Source organism: Microplitis mediator, chromosome 2 (assembly GCF_029852145.1).
Source record: "Microplitis mediator isolate UGA2020A chromosome 2, iyMicMedi2.1, whole genome shotgun sequence".
Taxonomy (NCBI): Eukaryota; Metazoa; Arthropoda; class Insecta; order Hymenoptera; family Braconidae; genus Microplitis; species Microplitis mediator.
In genome coordinates, this window is record NC_079970.1 from 1,477,528 (window position 1) to 1,500,305 (window position 22,778).

At 30.5% G+C, this 22,778-nt stretch overlaps 1 protein-coding gene across 10 annotated transcripts in view; it reads right to left on the minus strand.

Moving 5' to 3' along the window:
• Window positions 1-22,778, minus strand: part of LOC130678663 (cAMP-specific 3',5'-cyclic phosphodiesterase) — an 81,802-nt gene that overhangs the window by 17,821 nt on the left and 41,203 nt on the right. For 4 of the 10 annotated variants that reach the window (XM_057486022.1, XM_057486023.1, XM_057486027.1 and 1 more), the window contains one exon: window positions 34-216. In XM_057486022.1, the coding sequence (XP_057342005.1) occupies window positions 34-216 (183 nt within the window). Of the gene's footprint in view, window positions 1-33; window positions 217-7,367; window positions 8,376-18,701; window positions 18,896-21,461; window positions 21,801-22,778 lie in introns of those variants that run through there. The other 6 variants (XM_057486021.1, XM_057486017.1, XM_057486016.1 and 3 more) reach the window with 5 other exon arrangements.

Here is a 22,778-nt window from a genome sequence, read left to right on the forward strand (position 1 = left end):
AGCAAGATTTCTTTAAGAGTAAACATTATTTACCTTTCACTGGCGATAGAGCTGTTACGTGACATAGACTTGGGTGACATTTCAAAGTCGCTATCACTGCGGTAGAGAAAGCTTTCTCTTCTTTGTGGCAAGGTTTGCAAGACAAGTCCTGCATTGGGTGATGCTGCGCCTCCAGCTCCGCCGTCCAATGCTGACCCTCCATTTTCCACATCGAAACTGAAAATTTTTGTTTTTTATTTATTAATATCAATAATAATAATAATTATAAAAAAATTGCGGAATCATTCCGGAGTGAATTCAGAGCCGATGTATTTTATTTTGGAGTAAAATTTACGAAGGGGAGTCAATTTTGAGACGAAAACTCCAGGCGGGAGTTAAATTTTTTAGGGAGAGATATGTATCTAAAAATCGGAACGTTTTTCATGGTACGAAAATAAAAGAAAAAAAAAATGAAAAGTAAAAAATCTACTGGATCTAGATTTTGAAAATCTTTCGCATAAGTGCTACACACAAAAAAAAAATTCTCGACTGAAGGTAAATATTCTTGATTCAAAAAAATTTTTTTGGAGACCTAAATTTTCTTAGATAAAGTAGAAATCTTCTCCAAACAAGACGAATTCTCTTGGCTCAAGAAAATCTTGACTTGGTTCCCGAAAACGTTTGTCTTCAAAAATATTTTCTTGACTCAAGATATCTGTTTTTTCTGTGTAGTGTCAGCCGAAAATTGCAGCCGACCCCAATTACCCCTAAGTTACTTTTAAGCAGTCAAATTACAAAAATTTTTTCATTTTCGTTGCATAAAACTTTCCGATCTTCAGGTACATGGAGGGGTTTATTTTAACATTAAAACTCTGGGTCGAAGTGGATGCGGATTTAAATAAAATCCACGTGACTCCAAAATCACTTCTGAAAAAAAATTCCGTATTTATTTCATATGCGGAGTAAATTTTTTAAAAACTCCACAACTTCGGGTGACGGGCGACATATTTACTCCCGATTTTTTTGTGAAAAAAGTTATCTACTAAAATTATGATATTTTCAGCTCCCAAAATGGCTATTGCGCGTCCTCAGATACTTGAATATTCAAAAATAATTTATAAAGATCGTCGATTATGATAATGGTCTATTGAAAAGAAAAAAAAACTGATTATAAATTGAAATTAGTAAATTTGAATGATAAAAAAAATTCAAATTAAAATAATTCCTCTTTAATAATTATTGTTATTGTTATTTAAATGTTGCAAGAGATTTATTTACGCTGGAAGAGTGAGTCTTGGCGTTCTTCCGGCAATCGGCAGACAAATATCTGGTTGTATTAGTATATTATGTCGAGTCCGATGTGATGATTGCCGAGTTACGCAACCAGCACATCATTATTTCCACCGTCAGTGTGCGACTAGTGGTATTCATCGATTAAATAGCCTGTTGCCCGCTACCTAATGTATACTCAATTGTTAGTACGACGTACATTATATCAATTGGATATTTTATTTATAAATTATTACCGTTAATTTAATACCCGATGCATAAATCCTAACCACCTTGTTTTCATCCTTATTTGTACAATAGCGGAAAATTTTTAGACTCATATATAAATATTAACTAAGAAAATGGATATATTGTAATTACATTGCCGTTTTAAAATTACGATAAGAGCTCGTTATTAATGACCTACTAAAACTATTGTATTTGCACAGTTTTTAATGCCTACACTGTGTTACGTATAATAACAGTCTTCATTTTTATTTTTTTTATACTTTCAATTACTACTAAATAGAACAAATTTTTTAAAAATATTATGGAGTCAAAAATTTTATAAATTTAAAAAATGACTGAAGGAAAAAAAAATTTTTCAAAACATGGAGTGAAAAATTTCGAAATTTAAAAAGTAATCAAGTAGAAAATAAAATTTTTTCAAAATAATATGGAGTCAAAAATTTTATAAATCTAAAAAATGACTGAAGGAAAAAAAAAATTTTTTCAAAACATGGAGTAAAAAATTTCGAAATTTAAAAGGTGATCAAGTAGAAAATAAAATTTTTTCAAAATATTATGGAGTAAAAAATTTTATAAATGTAAAAAATGACTGAGGAGGAAAAAAAAATTTTTTTAAAACATGGAGTAAAAAATTTCGAAATTTAAAAGGTGATCAAGTAGAAAATAAAATTTCTTCAAAATATTATGGAGTAAAAAATTTTATAATTTTAATAAATGACTGAGGAGGAAAAAAAAAATTTTTCAAAACATGGAGTAAAAAATTTTGAAATTTAAAAGGTGATCAAGTAGAAAATAAAATTTTTTTTTTAAATATTATGGAGTAAAAAATTTTATAAATTTAAAAAATGACAGAAGAAAAAAAAAATTTTTTCAAAACATATGGAGTAAAAAATTTCGAAATTTAAAAGGATATCAAGTAGAAAATAAAATTTTTTCAAAATATTATGGAGTAAAAAATTATATAAATTTAAAAAATGACTAAAAAGGAAAAAAAAATTTTTTCAAAACATGGAGTAAAAAATTTCGAAATTTAAAAGGTAATCAAGTAGAAAATAAAATTTTTCCAAAATATCATGGAGTAACAAAATCTATAAATTTAAAAAATGACCGAGTAAAAAAAAAATTTTAATTGATACGAGAGAATAATAAAAAAAAAAAAAATAATTGTACATGTATAGGTATATCGTATTTACGTAATAACAAAGCAATGCCGGCGTGACAACAGCGTGCTTCTGCGTGACATGAAGCCCTCTCAATTACAGATACGTCTTTTTGTCAATCAATATTGACCTCTAGATCCAATGATCTATCTATACTAGCCCCTTATTGACTCATCCCTAGCCGTACCATTTTTAAAAAATTTATCATCACTATTATTTAGTATGGATGCAATGTTGAGCCTCGCGCTAATTGTTTTCTGAGACAACTCTTGAGCCGCTTAATTGTTGATTAAAACAATATTGACTGATAATCAGCGAACTTTGTGTGTAATATGGGATAGTAAAAACTTACGGGACAATATAGAGAAGTCTAGCATGGGGCTTGGCTCTCGACAAACTCGAAACGCAGCCGCTGTGTCTCCTCAAGGAGGTCAGCGGAAGTGCCATTTTCATGCCCGCGGAATATTTTAATGGAAATCGCGGGGTTTCTGCTGACGGTATAAAAACTGCATACTCGTTCATTTTTATTAATCATTTTATTTTAAATATATAAGTATACTTCAATAAATATGTCCGTCGATGCGATCTAATGCTCACTAATAATTTCACTGAAATCCATTTTCCACTTTTATAATTAATTATTTATTTCTGTTTTTGCGCATGTGGAATTTTTCATTGAATTTTAAAAGTTTTTACTTGAAACTATTTATCAATTAATTTAAAATAAACGTATATATTAATTTGTAATTTAAAATTTATAATTCGACTTGCAAACTCGCGTGCCAGCGAGATACTGACGAGATACCAGCAGTCACTTATGTGTTATAGCTAGTTAACTCTACTCTCAACTCATATTAACTAAACAATTTTATTATTTTAAACTAGACGTTAAACTTTTACCGCTAAAGTTTGAAACATTAAATAAATAAATATTCCAAAAAACGCATATTCAAAATATTACTGTAATAATAAAAAATAGATTACATTTATTTGCTTTTAATTGCGACTCTGTTTTAATTACCAATTTATTTTCGCCAATTAATTGATATTCTGGAGGAAAAAAAAAATTTTAATGAGCTTTAATTAACAAGAGTTGATTTATTTTATAAGTACTTTCGAGAGGTCATAAATAGTCGAGATTTATTGAACACTCTGTTATCTCTACTCAGTTCTATTCGGTATCTGATATTTACTCTGGATATCTAATAGTTGATAATTACAAGTGGTTTTGCTCAAATTATTGTTACCGAGATGAATTTGAAATTTTAAATTTGAAAAAAAATTAGTGATGATTTTTTTGCGGGAAAATTCAAACTGGGAGGGGAAATTTATTTTCGAAGCGCGAAGGGAATTTTTTCGAGTTGATTTATTAGCGGGCTTTTGTAATTTAAATAGTGAATTTAAAAGAATAATTAAGAAATTAAGAATATAATGAAGAGAATAAAAAGTGACTAAGTGCTGCCTCCCGCAGTTAAAACGGTGAATTATTAGCCTCGGATCTCCCGGGTCTCGAAAGATAAAACAGAATTCATTAATATCGCAAGGGATTTACGTCATCTACGCATGCTTGATTGTTTTTATTTTTTTTTTTTAAATTGAAGACTTGAAAAGTAAGTAAACAACCGAGTTACGTTTATTTTTGCTCGGAAAATTTCACTGACTGGAGAGGTTCGATTTTTTTATTATTTTCGAGAGCTTATTGGTCGAGCGGATTGAAGAGGAAGAAAAATATTCCATAAGTTGAGGTCTCGAGTGAGTAATGTGGGTTTAGAAATTGAAAAATGCTATCCTAGAGTTTCAAAGTGAAGCTGCGGTTGGTTTTTATAATTTTTTTTTTCTATTACTTTTCAAAGCATACTAGAGATAGAGTTTTTATTTTTAACCGCAGATTTATCTACGGATATTCAGATTAATAAAAATCTTTCAGAAAAAATTTTGAAATTTTTATTTATTACTTTTTTTGATAAAATAATTTAACTTTTTGGAAATCAGTGAGAAATTATTCAAATTTCAAAATTAGGATTTAGAAATTTGCGAAAAATTTTCTGAATCAAATTGAATTTTGATTTTTCAGTCGTAATATTTTTCACAAAATTTTTTCTTTGCGTTAGAAAATGAAATTTTCATTAAGAAATTTTAGAAAACAGTGAGAAATTATTCAAATTTCAAAATTAGGATTTAGAGATTTGTGAAAAATTTTCTGAATCAAATCAAATTTTGATTTTTCAGTCGTAATATTTTTCACAAAATTTTTTCTTTGCGTTAAAAATTGAAATTTTCATTAAGAAATTTTGGAAAACAGTGAGAAATTATTCAAATTTCAAAATTAGGATTTAGGGATTTGCGAAAAGTTTTCTGAATCAAATTAAATTTTGATTTTTCAGTCGTAATATTTTCGCAAAATTTTTTCTTTGCGTTAGAAATTAAAATTTTCATTAAGAAATTTTGGAAAACAGTGAGAAATTATTCAAATTTCAAAATTAGGATTTAGAGATTTGCGAAAAGTTTTCTGAATCAAATTAAATTTTGATTTTTCAGTCGTATTATTTTCGCAAAATTTTTTCTTTGCGTTAGAAATTAAAATTTTCATTAAGAAATTTTGGAAAACAGTGAGAAATTATTCAAATTTCAAAATTAGGATTTAGAGATTTGCGAAAAATTTTCCGAATCAAATTAAATTTTGATTTTTCAGTCGTAATATTTTTCATAAAATTTTTTCTTTGCGTTAGAAATTGAAATTTTCATTTAAAAATTTTGAAATTCATAATTTTCAAAAATTATTCACAATACAAAAATTAGTAATCTATTTTCAGAGGCTCTAATGGTTTCAATTTGATCTAAATTACCAACTGGATGATCACTTTCACGCTAATTAACAGATATTAATTCACAGATTAGTGTATTGACTCCAATATGTAAATTATTCCGAGTCTATAAATTATACATTGGAATTATTAGATTTAGTGTAACGCGAAATACATTTAATATTGAATACATTTATATGTATATATATATCGAAATATAAATGTATGAACATGGGCTTTAAATGGAATAGACGTATATATCCATGTAATTTTAGATATTAGATAACAGTATAATCAAATCAAAATTGATTGCGCCTGGAAAATCAATCCGGAATAAAAATCCTGTGAAAAAAATTTTTTATTGAAAATTTTTGTAGCAGCCAGGCTTTTTTATTTCACTCTGGTTAACAATTACTCAGCAATTACATTATGTATACAAAATGGAATAGACGAAGCGACGGTTTTTGTGTAAATAGCGCGGGTTTAAATTTACGAAGTTGCCAAGTTCGCTCCCGAGTGTCGTAATCAATTCAAATGTTATGTGAACAAGTGTTTCAAATTTCTATCTTGACTAGGATCTGGTAAACTGACTGAGTCAACTTTAAAGCTCTTGAACATGGCCAAAGTTGTTTAAAAATAGTCGCGCTAAAATAGTTTTCATCTCAGGTAAATAAATTTTTTTTTTGAAAATTTAAAGACTTGAATTAATGGAATTTTTTTACCCGGGAAAAATTTGATCAATGAGATCTGATTAAATCGACTAAGATCTAATTTTTTTTCTATTTATCTAGATCTCAGATTTAAAATTAATTTTTTCTAAGGCGTGGAAATTTTTTATAAACAAAATTTTGAATTATTTTAGATGATCTTAAAAAATGAGATCTGGTAGAAACTCTGTAGATCTAAATTATTATTTGCTGGGCATATGAAGAAAATTCGAGGTAAATTTATCGAGATTAATTCAATATTGGCTGAATAGAGCAATTTTTTCCAATTGGATGAATTTAAAAGTCCATAAATTTTCGATGAAAATAAGAAAAGTTTTGAGTATTTTAAAATTTAAATCGAGTGAAATTATTGAAATTACATTATTGATTTAAAGGGGTGTAATAAAAATGAGAGGCACTTCTATAAAGGTTGATTTTATTTCAAATAAAAAATTAAACTGTCTGAGAGTTAACTCGCGGCATTGTGATATTTCTTTAATGCCAGAATGGGATTGAAATAAAAAATATAAGCCGCTTAAATATTTATCTTTTATAAAAGTATTTTCGTGGGAATCGTGTTAAATATTTCTATCCCACATTAAGATAAATTTGTTTGGGTTTTAATCGCCAAATCTGAGGAAATTTTTTCTCTGTGACCTTGAATTTCAAATAAAAATTAACATTTGATGTATTTTTGATCTCAAATTATTTATCAAATAATTATTAATGTCAATGATAAAAATACTCGTATCTAAAGCGAAATTTTTTAAGCCACATTAAATATTTTGATACCTTGATCTGATTATTTCAAATAATTTGACATAATATAAAGTTTGACTGTGAATGTTCTGTTTGATCGTTTAATAATTCGTAGTAATTGACACACAAATAATTCAAAATGACGTTGATAAGCAAACAAAATATTCTCCATTGAAATTGCGCCGTTTAAATATTTAATTTTTAATTATCCCGTCTATTTTCGGGTGCAATATTTAAAATTTTAAAATCAAAGCATCAAAATGTCAAAATCAAATATGAAAATTTAATTATTGGCCTGTAGAATAAAAAAAAACACATAATGACTGGAAAAACGTTGACAACACCAGGATACCATGATCTTACAGATGACCAAAAAAGCTCAGAAGAAGGAGTCGCTCGGGTCCACACTTGAGGGATTTAAAAAAAAAATATCTACTCACTGTAAAAAGACCTCAGATTCACTTCGGGGCAAGACCAACCTCGGTAGTACGTGAGCTTTAGCGCGTCTCGATTTCAGACTCTGTACAGTGTACTGATGGAAAAACTCTCCAGAAGGTAGAGGCGAATGAGGGCTGAGGATGTGAATTCTCCTGTCGCTACCGCCAGGACTCGTTAATGAAAACACTCCCGGTGGACCTCCTCCAGAATTCCCATCGACGTCATCGTGAGGAAGACTCAAATGAAGTCTCGGTGTCTTTCTCTCTAGCGCGGTGCTTGCATACAACCCACGTCTGACTTCAGCATTGAGACTCTCTTCACGTCTCATGAGATTTTCGCTGCTGCGTGATTCGACTGCGCTGCCAACCCTCCGTTTACCAGCGAGCCCGCCGGCGATAGAAGATGAAGACGAGGTTGAAGAGCAGCTAATGAAGCTGCGGTAGTGATGGTGGCTCGTCTTCTGATGATGATGAGTAGCTGACGTTCCGACGAGCGAACCGCCGGAAGTGCTCGACGATGTTGCCACATGGGTGGTAAGAGATTCCAAAGATCTCGAGTCTTCGTATCGCTCATCAGCGCTCAGAAAATTACGCGAGTTTCGCAAACTTTCCATCGACCTCGCAGACTGATGATGGGTTCCGTTTATACCCAGCAGCACATTACCCGGCAAACATTTTGTTTCCGGTTCGTAGTCCTCTTGGCTCGAGCTGGACTGGGGGCTGCTCTTGGACACCAAAAAAATCCTCGACATTCTGCTGGATATCTTTGAGGACCCGGTGTCGAAACTGCTCTCGCGACTCGGCAGCGATGACGTAACGCGAATGCTCGCTACCGTCGCCTGGTCTTCGTCTTCGAGCTCCTCCGAAATGCTGCTGCTCTCCATTTTAAATTTTGTCAGCTCTTGCTTGTCATTTTTAGCCGATTTATCATCTTCCATTGTTGATTCAGCTTTAAAAGGACTCGTTACAATCAATACATCACACAAATCACAATCACCACATTATTTATTTCTGAAAATAAATTATCGTCTTTACTTTTTTTTTTTTTTTTCCCACGAAAAAGTTTTACTCAAGCATTTGAATTCATCAAACTTTCAATTAATTTATATAAGAAAAAAAAAAGTATGTATATATATGCAAAATAGAGCGAGCTCTCAAAGGAGTAATGACTTTGTAATGAAAATATAAACTCAAAGGCTTATTTATAATCCCATTTGTGCTTTAAAATAATAAGTATGATAACAAACTCTGTTCTAAATATACATTTAATATTTATAAAGTAATTTTGTTTCTTTAAAAATTTATTTACTTCTCACTGTGAAAAAAATCCAAAGAGCGAAATTTGAAAATTAACAATATGAGATTTAGTTTTTACGTCAACTTATAGTACAATGTAAGAATAAAGTCCAATAGTGTGAGCCTACATGCGAATCCAAGTTTAGAACTGTCACTGAGATGTTGATAATGGCCTCGTGCCACGAGACACGACAATTTATTTGTATATTTATATACATATATATCGCGAACACATACATTCTTATACATATATATTTGAAATCCATTTATCTTATCTATGGATAATATATATATAGCTGGTTGTTGTTTGCTATCTTTAATTGTTTAGTAATCAGTAATTATACTTGAGCAAATAAATTATAATTGCGTTGTGGAGAATATACTCTCGAATATATATAAATTTAATGTATCAAAATCCCCGGTATTCATTATTTTATTTAAGCTTTTATGTTAACGACTTCGATCGGGATGTAGGTCGCTCAAATAGGGGCAGTTTGACAAAGGTCAGCTTTCCAAGTAACTTTGAATGTTATGTGAGTATAAACTGCTGGCGAAATTAAGAGTACGAGGCCGACATTGTCGTTCTGATAGACTGTCAACAAAATCGGTGTAAGTCCTCGCTATCCCGGTGTTCAATTTAAATCCGAAGACGGTCGTAAAATTTTTCCCGGTGTCAAAAAAAAGTAGTTTTATTCATTTTATGAAAAAATCCAAAGAACATTTTATGCAATCACGTGTTAATGAAAATTAATAAATTTTTGTGATCAAAGTCTCTTTGTAAACTTAATCAGCGAGAAAAATAAAGTAAAATTATCAATGATTAATTTATCATTTTCAAATCAGCTACCCCGAGTCAAAAAACGAATTCGGATTTACGTCTCAAAGTTCTAAATGAAGTTTTTGAGGATCAATTTAGAATTTACAGATTGACAACAGTATGGAAAGTTATCGTAGTTTAGTCCTCAAAGTAATAGTTGCGACCAATTTTACCACTGAGGACTAAACTGGAATAACATAATCTGGGTTAGAACTTCAAGCGCTTTGATGTTCGACATCGGTCAAAATACTGTACTTTTTTATTTTGAAAAAGATCCCAGGCGCGAAGAAGTGCGATATTCTGTCATTGAAAGAAATGGAAATCTCTCATGGGATCAACATATCACAACTTGCAAAATAATGCTATCAATCTGAGTCATTCATCCGGTCTTTCGGCCATTTCTATAATATAAAAATTAAACTGTTTCAAGCGAAAAAAAGCTTTGAATATGATGATTCCTGAAGGAAAGATCCGAATCTGTGTGTTTTATCTTTCATTTTTCTTAATAAACCACAGGCAATTATTTTTTAATGTATAGAAATTTAATTTTTTTAAATTGGATCGTTAAAATAAAATATTTCATTATTATGATAGGTTTTTTTAGGGTCATTATAACATTGGACCCATTCAGATTATTCGATCTCAATTAATTTTTTGGTTATAAATATAACAATAGAGCGGCTGGTTTTCAATAGAACCAATATTTTATTAATTATAATTAATTATATATACGTAAATTTCATCAAACACTTCGTACTTGCTAATTTTTCAAAACACGTAACGATTGTCCACGTAAGAATTATATTTATATATTTAAATTCAAATATTATTGCTAAACGCACACTTTATTAAATGTGATGTATAAAACATGCTTAATAAAATGTTCCCAAAATGCTGACCATTCAAAAAGTCACTTGTAACTCTGTATAACAGATTAGTTATGGTACCAGAATCGCTTGCAAGTTTGGAATATAACACTTCTAAATTAAGTTTCTTACCAGGGACACTACAAATGGTAGGCGCCATCTAGTGGTGAGCACCGAACTACTCCCATTGCCGTTGCTAATACCGACAATTCCTCCTTTCTCTATGTAACATAATCTGGATTAGAGCCTCAAAGTACTCAAAACGTACAGGAATAATTTTATCCACATTTGAACCTCAAAAGTCTCATTCGACGTATTTTCTCCCCTCCCTTTTTCTATCTAAAATTTTTCAAAGTCCGAAGTATAACTTTTCCTTCGTTGAGGATTTGAAGGTCTTGATTTTGAGTACTAAAGTAGAGTTACTTTCTGGGCGGCAAATGAAACATCAAAGGAATTGAGGCTTTTGAGAACGAAACTAGAATTCGCGTTTTGACTCGGGACCTCATGAAAAACATCAGAGTTATAATGAAAATAATTGTGATACTTTTCTTAATTTTTTAAATCGATAAGTGATCAAAAATTTCGCAATTTGTTAAATTTAATATAAGTTCCTCATTTTATAGGCAATAAAATTGATTGTGTCTCAATTAACGATAATTTCGTAATTTTAACGAAATGTTATTATTTGTTTCTGTTTTGGCGATTTTAAAACATTTATACTCCGCCCTAGTCCTTCGATCAGAGTTAATTTACTCTTTATGTCCACCGTTTGAACACCGATTGGATAACACCGCTTTTTTTACAGTGTGTACTTAATTAAAAAGCAAATTAATCGGCCATTGGGAATCCGATTTAAAACTAAGAATTACCGGGATAATTTTTATGTGCTCATGGCAATGAGATCGGGTTTTATTTATTTTTCGAGCAGAGTTAAATTTTATCGGTCGCTTAGGTTGAGGTTTTATTGAACCAAGAGACAGCTGAGGAATATCCTGAATGAGATTAACCTTGTTTACGAGCAGGTAAGACGGATGGCCGCGGCATTTCCGTTGCGGCTTCACTCGAATTTAAACTCAATAAAAAGAGTTAAATATTGAAACTGTCCTTTGAGAGCCGGGAAAATTCAAACTTTTTTTTTATGAATAAACTTCTCTCTGCAAGTTTTAAATATTTTTAATACGAGGTTTTATTATTTTATAAAGTAGTTTTCTTTGTCTCGGATGTCATGTCGAATGTATTGTTTTAAATATAATCCTCTGGGATTTTACGTTGTTCTAAAGTATAAATATAGTGATAAAAATATTTTTAGCTGAAAGTGCCGCGTACTAATAAAAACAGTGTTTTTGCTTGAGTAAAAAATATCAAAGGACATTTATAAAGTTTGTTTCCATTAAAAGGGTGCATGGAAAAAATTTCAACCCTTTTAAATTGATAATGGATGTAACTCAATAGAAACTGTCGATAAAAGCTAAAAGGGATACTCCGGTAATTAAATTATTTAAATCATAATTGAAAGTTAAAAAGTTTATATTAATTACGACTTATGATAAATTTAAGAAATTAATTTCATTTGACGGCGGGAATTAAATTTGAATATTATTGAAATTCAAGTTTAGTTTAATAATTAAATTTCTTCGTCGCGCGCCCTTTCAAAGTTCGAAATAAAAACTTTTTTAATGAGCGTATTTATTTTTAGCCTTCCGCAGGGATAACTAATATCTCTTATCTGTAAAATAGCAAGATGTATGTAAAGGGTCTATATATATACGACAAGTAGAAACTAAACGTCAAGAGTATTTTAAAGTTATCATAAATTTCATACAACAAACTTGTTATCCGAACATAAATATCCGTTTTCTGGTTCAAGAACTTGGTTCAACTTTTTTATAAACTCTACTTCTCTGAAAAATTTACGTCTACAAACCGAGTTTTTAAGTTTTTTCGAGTTAAAAATTAAATTTTAAATTTTATTCGACTTTGCAATTAAGAAAATTTTTTAAACAATTTTATACACTGTAAAAAGAGCGGTGTTAAAAATGGACTTATTTTAACTCCGCCCGGTGTTAAAATAAAATTACACCGGTGTAGGAGGAGTAATTCACCGGTGTTAAAAATACCGGTTTTAAATCAGGTTAATCGGTGTAAAATTGGAGTAAAATCGGTGTAAAAGCGGGGTAACCGGTGTAAAAGCGGAGTAATACCGGTGTAAAAGTGGAGTAATGCCGGTGTAAAATCGGGGTCAATTGCGTCCGCTTGGAGTATTAACTTTAAAGATTATAAAACACAAAAAATGTCAATTCTTTATGAAAATTAGTAAAGAATGTTATTTATTAACAAGTATAGTGATCGAGTTAGTAAAAATATTCACAAAGTAAAATGTTTTAACACCGGTAAAGAATATCTACACCGCCGACGGCGTTATTTTAACACCGGTCTAGAATATTTACACCGGAGATTTTTTTTTAACACCAGTACAGAGTGTTTACACTGGCGGCGGCGTTATTTTAACACCGGGGCATTTTTTTTAACACCGGTACAGAATATTTACACCGGCTACGGCGTTATTTTAACACCGGTCTAGAATATTTACACCGAAGATTTTTTTTAACACCGGTACAGAGTGTTTACACCGGCGGCGGCGTTATTTTAACACCAGAGATTTTTTTTTAACACTGGTCTAGAATATTTACACCAGCAGCGGCGTTTTTTTAACACCGGGGCATTTTTTTTAACACCGGTACAGAATATCTACACCGGCTACGGCGTTATTTTAACACCGGTCTAGAATATTTACACCAGCAGCGGCGTTATTTTAACACCAGAGATTTTTTTTAACACCGGTACAGAACATTTACACCAGTGGCGGCATTATTTTCACACCGCTTTCGGTGTTGAAATTCAACACCGCCAATTTTAACACCTACACCGTTTGGACTTACCCCGGTGATTTTTTACAGTGTAGAATTAAAAAAAAAAAAAATGTAATTGAATTTTTATGATTTCATCCAATTTCCCAAATCGATAAATTTTCTCATTTACTCTTCATTTGTATATACAAATATATATGTATATTTATAATGTTCACTAGGTGTAGTTGTTGCTGACAGTTTTCATCATAGTGTTGCTATAAAATACAGCCCGAAGCGGGGATGTTGTTTAGTTATTTTCCCAACAATCTCGTGCTTCGCAGTGCTCAAAGTTGAATGCATTAATTAGTATACATGATGAAAGCATTCCTTTTTCCCTATCGTTGTTTTTTTATTTTATTTTAAAATCCAGAGACAACATTATCACGAGTGAATTTCAAATTTAAATAAATAGCTAATTAAAGAGCCACCATTTGTTTCGAAATGCTGTCATCGAATGAAGAGCCAATAAAACCAAACAGCAGAGAGTCGAACAACCAAATAATAAATCTACATTAATTAAAAGGTTATTATTTATTATATTTAACGTTTATTAATTAAACGAAATTAATATCGGCTCGTCATCAGATTAAGCGAACGGTTTATAATAATAATGATAATAAATTTAATAATACGATCCAGACAAATCCGCTGTGATTTCGTTTGATAAATTTAACTAGATAAAATGAAAGCTTTTTTTATAGACAAATGCGGTCATAGTTATATATCACATCCGCGATTTCAAACGACGATAGAACGCAATATTATGATATGTTGATAAAAAAAATAATAACAATAATAATAAATAAAAGCATGATCAATGAAATCGCATAAAATAGCGAATGCGGGAGTTAAGTAGGTCGTAAGTTTTAAGTGGTAGTTTTAGTATTAAAATGCGTTTGGTGATCTTGGCACGCTTTATAATCGATTCATTTCTTTGACCAACATACGGCCATTACACTGAGAAAAAACAATAACTTTTAGAAATATGTTTTTTTCTGCTTAAAAGAAATTATGCTGCTCAAAATTTTCAATCGAACATATTTTTGATGCTAAATTTTGAAGTTTTCATGAAAAGTTATTTTCTTAATCAAAAAACCCGGGTATAAATATTTGGCCAAAAAGCTGAATTTGGTCGAAATTATGCTGAAACCATCGAAATTTATCCAAAGAGACCTAATTTGGCCAAAATTTCGTCGAAACAGTAGAGTATTATTGGAAAGGGTCAAAAATTGGCCAGAAACATGGCGAAATTTTATTATTCTTAATAAGCAGGCCGAAAAATAGCCAAAAAATAGAGTCGGCCTATTTTCGGTTTTTCTTAGGCCTAATTTTTGGCCATTTTCCGGCCTAGCTAGTTTTCAGCCTTTTGTTCACTACCTAGGCCTTTTTTCAGGCGAGAAAAAATTTTATTATTATTTTGGCTTGAAATTTTTCTACCCAGGAAATCTTTCCAAGCCCAGAAAATTTTGATTTTCTTATTCTTAGAAAATTATTCTTCAAATTAGATATTAAATTACTAATGTAATAATTTTTGTTGATTTACTAGTTAGGATGTATTGTTTTCACAAAAGTAACTTTTTTTCTTCAGTCTGCCGCAATGCCTAGATATATGTATAGAATGATATAATGAACACATATTAATAGGGCACGCAAGTAGCATAGACTGGTACAATTGGACCAGAACTAGCCAAAAGCTACACTATAACTAACAACAGTGAGAATTGCCAACTCACACGTTTAGTTCTATTGATCGTTTTCACTGACGTAGCTATCGTCATATATACACGTATGTTTTAATATTACATAGTTGGGCTGTATGTTTTGTCGGTACAAGTATTTAAACTATAATGTAATGCAGCGTGGGTCATGTGTAACAAATGTAAGCTCGTTAGTTGTTAACTGCTCAAAATATGTTACAACAACTGCGTTCACGTTCACGTTCACGGTTTATTGTTTCAGTCAAGAGACTTATATATGTAATAGAATATGCCAAGTATTGTTCTGTATATTAATTTCGAGAGACAATTTAACTTATTTATGTTAGTATAGATGGTTGAGTAGATATATTTGGATTGACGTAGACGATGAGCTTGAAAAATAATGTCAGGAAAACACTTGTTCGATTACTCTGTTTATCCATCTGGTTGAAGAATTATTGAGATATTTAGAGCACGTTGCTCAGTATAAATATAAGATACTGTCATTTTGCACAACTTTTTACCGCCCGTTCAAAATTATCTAGTGCCTGAAAAAAATTCCGAATACCTTTCATTAGATTTTTAAAAGCCCGATCATAATTTTTGAGTGTTTTCCATAAAAGCCAGGAAAAAGTGGTTTTGTTTCCTTCATTGTCATTTTTACTGTCGATAAATATTTACTTTGGTTTTATCCGTCATATATACTTTGGATTGTAAAAAAAATTTTGAAATAAACGAGAAGAAAAAACTGTTATTTCAACCGCGTGAATTTAAATTCAATTTTAGAAGTGAAATAGAAAAGTTACAACTTTGAAAAATAATCAAACTATTTTTTCACTGTGATTTTGTTTTCGAAGTCTGAAATTTTTCAAATTTCGATTCATTCAATAACAGATTTTTCCAAGCGTTGTAATTATAAAAGAAATTACAGCTGGAAAAATAGTTATTTCTCTATTACAGATTTATTAGCGACCTTTCGAAATTTGTAATTAAGGGCTGTAATGAGAAAGAGATTTTATTATTGGATACTAATTTATTTTCAGCAGTACGATAATTTTCGTTTTCAATTCGTACACTGAAGAAAAGATTTATTTGAGCCAACTAAGATTTATTTGAGCCAAAGATATCGTATATTTGGATATGGCCAAATAAATATTTAATTGTGAGAAAGATATAATATATTTGAGTAGTTTAATTGCGTGAAATAAGTGATTTATTTGTGGTAAAGAAATGATCCAATTGCTACAAATAAATAAGGGCTTCAAATATATGTGGGGCATTCCACGCCAAATCAACCACTTTTGAATTCGACCCCTTTAATTTGGCTGAAAATTTTTTCTCTTTTTCTACCCTATCAAAAACGTTTCTCATAATTTTTTCAAATTTTTTCACCTAACCGAAAAAAAGTTATAAATTTTTGAAAAAAATGGCTTTTTTTATTTTAAATAGCTATAACTTTTTCAAAATTCGACTGATTGGAACGTTTTTTTTTTTCAAAATTTTCGTTTTTAAATATACTTTTTGAAAAAAAATACAAAAAAATTATTGCAACCTATTTTCATTGTTTTTTTGTAGATTTTTAGAAAAAATCAAAAATCAAAAATAGTAAACATCGAAAAATTTTTGATTTTTTCTAAAAATCTACAAAAAAACAATGAAAATAGGTTGCAATAATTTTTTTGTATTTTTTTTCAAAAAGTACATTTAAAAACGAAAATTTTGAAAAAAAAAACGTTCCAATCAGTCGAATTTTGAAAAAGTTATAGCTATTTAAAATAAAAAAAGCCATTTTTTTCAAAAATTTATAACTTTTTTTCGGTTAGGTGAAAAAATTTGAAAAAATTATGAGAAACGTTTTTGATAGGGTAGAAAAAGAGAAAAAATTTTCAGCCAAATTAAAGGGGTCGAATTCAAAAGTGGTTGATTTGGCGTGGAATGCCCCATGTATAGTATCGCCAAATTTTAGGTTATTTGTCACAAATTTAATATCTTTACCACAAATATATCAATTACTTACCACAAATAAATTATATATTTTCGTCAAATTATAAAATTATTTGAATCAACTGTCATATTTTGTTGTACCAAATATATTTATTTGTCATTAAGAAATATTCAAAAAAAAGCCACAACTAAATTGATTTATTTGGGACAAATATTTCTTTTTTTCAGTGTAGTGCAAAATATTTTTTACGCCTTCTGTGTATTCAGAAAAAAATTAATTGGAAAATGACAGTCATTTACACAGTGGGTGTGTATTTAGATTAATGAGGTTTTCAGTTATAAGGTAATATATATAAAAGGTATTATCACTGACTGAACATAACCGTTATATTTTGAGGGCTTTCTCATATTATTGGAAATCAGCCAAATGCCATCCATTTATTGTTACAAGGAAATTCTTTATGTAAGAATGTATTGACTAAGAAATTGGATACCATCATATATACATATATATATATACTGTGACATGATTTGTGAGTGTTCAATTGCCAGCGTTATTTTTTATAAGCCGGCATATGCTGAGTAGGTAAAAGTTTATGGCTCTAGTTAATAAAGCCTTTTATTTTTCCTAATATTGATCTAGTCGACGTGCCAGTTCTCAAGATCTCAAAACTTTTTTTTATTACCACCCAGACTTAAATCCTTGACTTCCAGTTATTTTATTTCGTTTACTCAAATTTTTATTAACTCTTACGTAATTGGGAATAATAAATGCCTCCGCTGAAAGTCTAATAAATAAAAATATTTATTGTCACGACAGTCGGAAAACATGAATAATTTAAACATTTGTCAATATTAATCTTGAGATTCTGCCTGTTTTTTATCCCTATTTTATTATTATTTCTTTTTTTCCTCGACACATCAAAACATTCGCACTGAGGTCATTAATCATCCGAGATATCGAGTCGATCTATTTTTTAAAATTAAATTTTCATTTCTTTTATAAATAACTTTTGATATTTAGTGGATTATTAAATTGCAATTTGAATACTCATTAAAAAGGGTCGACTAGAGGTTAATAAAATTCAAATTACGACATTAAATTTTCCTTATGAATTTGAATTAACGGTCCAGCAGATATTGTGTCTAAATAATCAACGCATACGTATTAAATTATACATAAAACGGTATTGTTATTTTTGCATTGCTAATAAGATGTACGTCATGTGCGGGTCTTCTTCAATTTGCGCGGTAAAATGTGTGTGTTTATGCATATATATGAACATGTGTATGTGTATTTTCCGAGTGAACTGAGCGTATTTTCAATTAAAATAACAGATCGACCTCGAGAACCGAAAACTCCGACTCAGACTCGGTACCTTAATTTATTACACTGAGCTTTTAGCTCATCTGTTCTACTCTATCAACTCTAGTGTCCGTCTGTCCATTTAAATAAAGGGTCAAGTAAAAAACAAGTACTCGTTAGCTTTTTCCGAATCTGCTCTTTGAATTTATTCAATAGCGATAATTGTATTTTTAACGGTACCCAATTACTCACATACTCAATTAATAATTCATTTATTGTAATTTAATTCAAATTGCTGACGTAATTTTATAAAATTTTCACTGTTTTATTTTAAAGAAAATCTAATGTCAATTCAACATTAAAATTTCCATTCTAATCGAAAGTTCAGAATTTGAATTTAAATTAAAACTTCAAAATGACCAAGTTTTTATTTCAAATGCTTGAGTAATCACTTAATTAAATAACTGTCACTTAAAACAAATTTAATCAGCACAATAATTACCTCGAGTTTTTAAAAATAAATAAAAAACGGCGGCAAATTTAAAAATAAACCATTTTCGCGACACTTTTAAATTTTACAAGTTTACGCACATGGAGTTGAGTTTAATCCGCGGTAATGAGTGCGTGAGGTGGCCAGGTAGGAGTAGGAAGTACGGGGACATCCGTATTACATGAAACACGTAGTAATACTGAGCAAGGACCGAGCCCGAGCAGAGGCCAGCGCTCGCGTTCCTCTACCTCTACCCCAACCTCGGCAACCTCTGCTGTGCTCCTCACTACATACAACACACTCTACACACTCGAGTTTGATATCTATGACTACGTCTATGTCTCCTCTACTGGTAACCACCACGTCGTGTCACTACAGGGCGCAGCCTGCGCTGCTGCTAATGCTGATGCTGGTGCTTCTGCTTTTGCTTCTACTCCTTCCTCTTTCTCTTCCGGTTTCTCTTCCTTGTCTGGTTCCTTTTCACTCCCGGGTGAATTCGCTGCATCGTGCTCGCGCACCATCGCCGTCACCCTCATCCTATCCCATTCTCAACCATTTTATCCTGTCCTGGCCGATCCAATCCTATCATATCAGAGAACCATGTACAGGATTGATAAATCCGCTTATTCAAAAAATCTAAATATCCTTGAGATTTCTTACGTGCTTTGATATTTATAAGAAAATTCTTTTGCTAGAAAAATATATACGATGCATCACGATTTCTTTTATCTGAGATGGGTAATTTGTGGAGATTATCTACTTGATGATAAATATATACTTGATATTATTGTGAGATATATATTTTTTTTTTTGTAAATAAGTAGAAGAGGTTTTGCAGCTGAGTGGACGGACTTGGAAAATTTCGGTTTGAATTTAATTAAATTTTTTTTTTTAATGGTAATTTGGGTGGAAATTTTTTAATTTATTTTAAGTCATAGTTAAATTTAATTAAATGTAATAAAATGTGTATGTAATTTGCAGGGAAGAAATTTTTTAATAATTGAATTGATGAAATTTTTTATAGTTTTGTAAAAATTTTTTTTTTAACTGACTCTACTTCGGTACATTAAACTCGGTAATAAAATTTAACAAGAAAGTTCTTGGAAAAAGATTTTTTTTTTTTTAGTGAGTGGATTGAAATTTTTTTTTTAGTAATAAAATGTATTGCACACTTTTTTGAAGCGGAGAATTTGAAAAAAAATTTCTGACGACTTGTCTGATTCTTCCGAAGACGAAAAATATTCGATCGGAGCCAGGGTTTTCATGAAAAATGCCGTCTAAGAAATTGTATAGAAAATTTATAGAAAATCGAGACTCGCTGGCTTCTCAAAAAAAATTTTTTTTCTATTTTTCGAACGATATCATTTTTTTAAATGAAATGTCTAGTATCCCCAAAGATGAAAATATTTTAAATGAATTCACTGCTAATTAAATACAATACCGTGTAAGTAAATTAGTAAGAAAATTAATAATCTAAAAATAATTCTTCATACAATGAGACATAAAAATTTAGCTAATTGTCATTCATCCTCAAACAAAAGTTTAATTATTTATAAAAGAAAAAAAGACTCGATTACTTTTCAATTGGACAAAAGACTTTTCTCGTCATCATCTATGCCAACAGTTTAATTACACTCTCCACTAAAATTAGTGGCAATTAAATTTTTCATCCTATTCAAACAATTATACACTAGATTATTATAGCGATCGAATAATTTCCCAAGAAAGCATCAAAGCAGAGTTATTTTCTGCTGTCATAAAAAAAATATTTAAATAAATATATAATTGAGTCACTCGTGTTCCGCGGGAATCATGACTCACAAACAATTCTTTATCATTTTTAATATTTCAAAGACTTGTCTACACAAAGATTAAAATAAATCATAAAGCAATACAATAACAAGTTACCAATTAGTAAATAATTATTTATCACAAAGCTAAAGTTATTAAACTTTTGCACAAAGTGCTTTCATTTAAATTTATTCATACATAAATATTGAAATATTTATATCGGAGTGTGGGGTAAAATAAGTCACCAATTTTAATTTTTATTCACAGTTTCAAAGACAAATATCGAATGAGTCGGTCACTTCAAATAATACGATTTCGAAATTTTGACCAAAAAAAATTCGCTTCCTAAATTTTTAAAAGAAAATTCTTCAACTGTCAGCTATGACTCCAATATTGATATTTAATTTAAGATAATTTTTTAAATTTTAACCCAATTTTAGTAAAAAAAAAATTTTTCCGTCAAAATTTTCAAATATTCAGCCTGAAAAAGCTGACCAATTTTCCTCATACTTTTTCCCTATACACATAAAAATTTACAAAAAAAAAAAGAAAAAATTTATTAAAAAATGGTGACTCATTTTTCCCCGCTCTCTCCTACCCATCGTCCGACTAGAATCCCGGGAAAATCATAAATATATCAATATGTCAACATGAATATTGTTTTCCATCCAATACAATACAATATGCATCATACGTACACAGCACATCGTATGAAACAAACACAGGTATCATTAATTGGCTTGCAAGTTCTTTTAACGATGGCGACACTTGTCACTAGCACACGGTCTTTGCATGCCGATAAACCACCGTCTCTATTCTACCGACCATCTATCCTCTTGTCAACCCCTCGTGTTTATCAATTAATCTTAATCTTAGTGCCCACTGCCGGCTCACATGATCCTCGATCATCAATCACCATTCATCAATCACCAATCACCACTAATTCAAATTAACTCTCCCGCCAAAACTTAAACTACTTACCGAATTTCGTGACCTACAACAACAGTCCATCCCCTACGGCGTCTTCGGTCTTTGCGTCTCGTGACTTCCGCCAAGCTCAACTTTTCCATCTCTTCGACAAAACTCAAATTTTCTATTGGTTACAAAAATCGATATCGATATCAATAACTCCATATATTTATCCACGAGCACTCTCGAGAATTCTCACTTCCGTAAAATGAAAAACAAAATTTTGATGTTCAAATTTTACGTTTCCTCTTGAAAATATCAATGAATATTTTGCTTGAAAAGTCGCTAATGACTAATAATTATATTTGTATATAATACGCGTAAATAGTCTTTCCAACATCTCAGTGCGACGTACCACGCAGAACTGAGTGCCATATTGTATTTATAGTGCGACTTAAATTATTTTCAACGTCGCTCCTTTTTCCAACCACTTTGTATATTTTTATTTCAAATACATATATATGTATATTGTATTTAAAATTATTTGTTTACTATTTTTAATTTATTGTTATAAATAGAGTTTGTTTTGAATTAAATATCTTTGGGACAAGTCCTCAGTTCGCGGAGCGCTAAATTATTTTTAAAAACCTTGGATACGCAGATTACTTTCTAATAAATATGGAGAGTCTTTGGCTGATGTCGGCCCGCTGATATGAGTTGTGGACGTTAGTAGTGGGTAAGTTTTATCTTTTTAGAAAATTTAATACGTAATCCTCGGTTTAGTTACTACTTACTAACTACATCGCTCAGTGAGATACTGGCACGCGAGATATATTAAGTGTCGCAATATCAACCTGTGAATCACGATCTAATATAATATTAATAAATAGTCTTTTTGGAATATCGTAATTCGAACCTGACCATCTTGTCCGGAGTCATTTTGTTATTTTTTTATTTATTTATTTATTTATTTGCTTTTCCGTTTGAATGGACTGAAAAAAAATTATCATGACAACGATAACAACAAGAAAAAAAAACCGAGTTGACGGCTCATTTCAACGAGCGACAATGGAATTAAATAAAAACGAAAAAATGTTGAATATATTTTTAACGGCCGGGGTCAGTACAAGGCGCCAAAGATCATGAATTTTTGATACTGGCGCGGTTTCAAATATTTTAGTAATTATTAATGTCATCCGGAGATCCAACATGTGATGCGGTTTATGTGAAAAATATTTATCTATTTAAAGGGTACGGTAATATCCGGAGACAAAATATTATTTTTAAATTAGATGCCTATTAAATAAATTTTTAAATACGCGGTAATTTATCACTGACTTTTCGTACTTGATGACTATTGTCAAATTTTTTTTTAGCTCTCGCAATAAA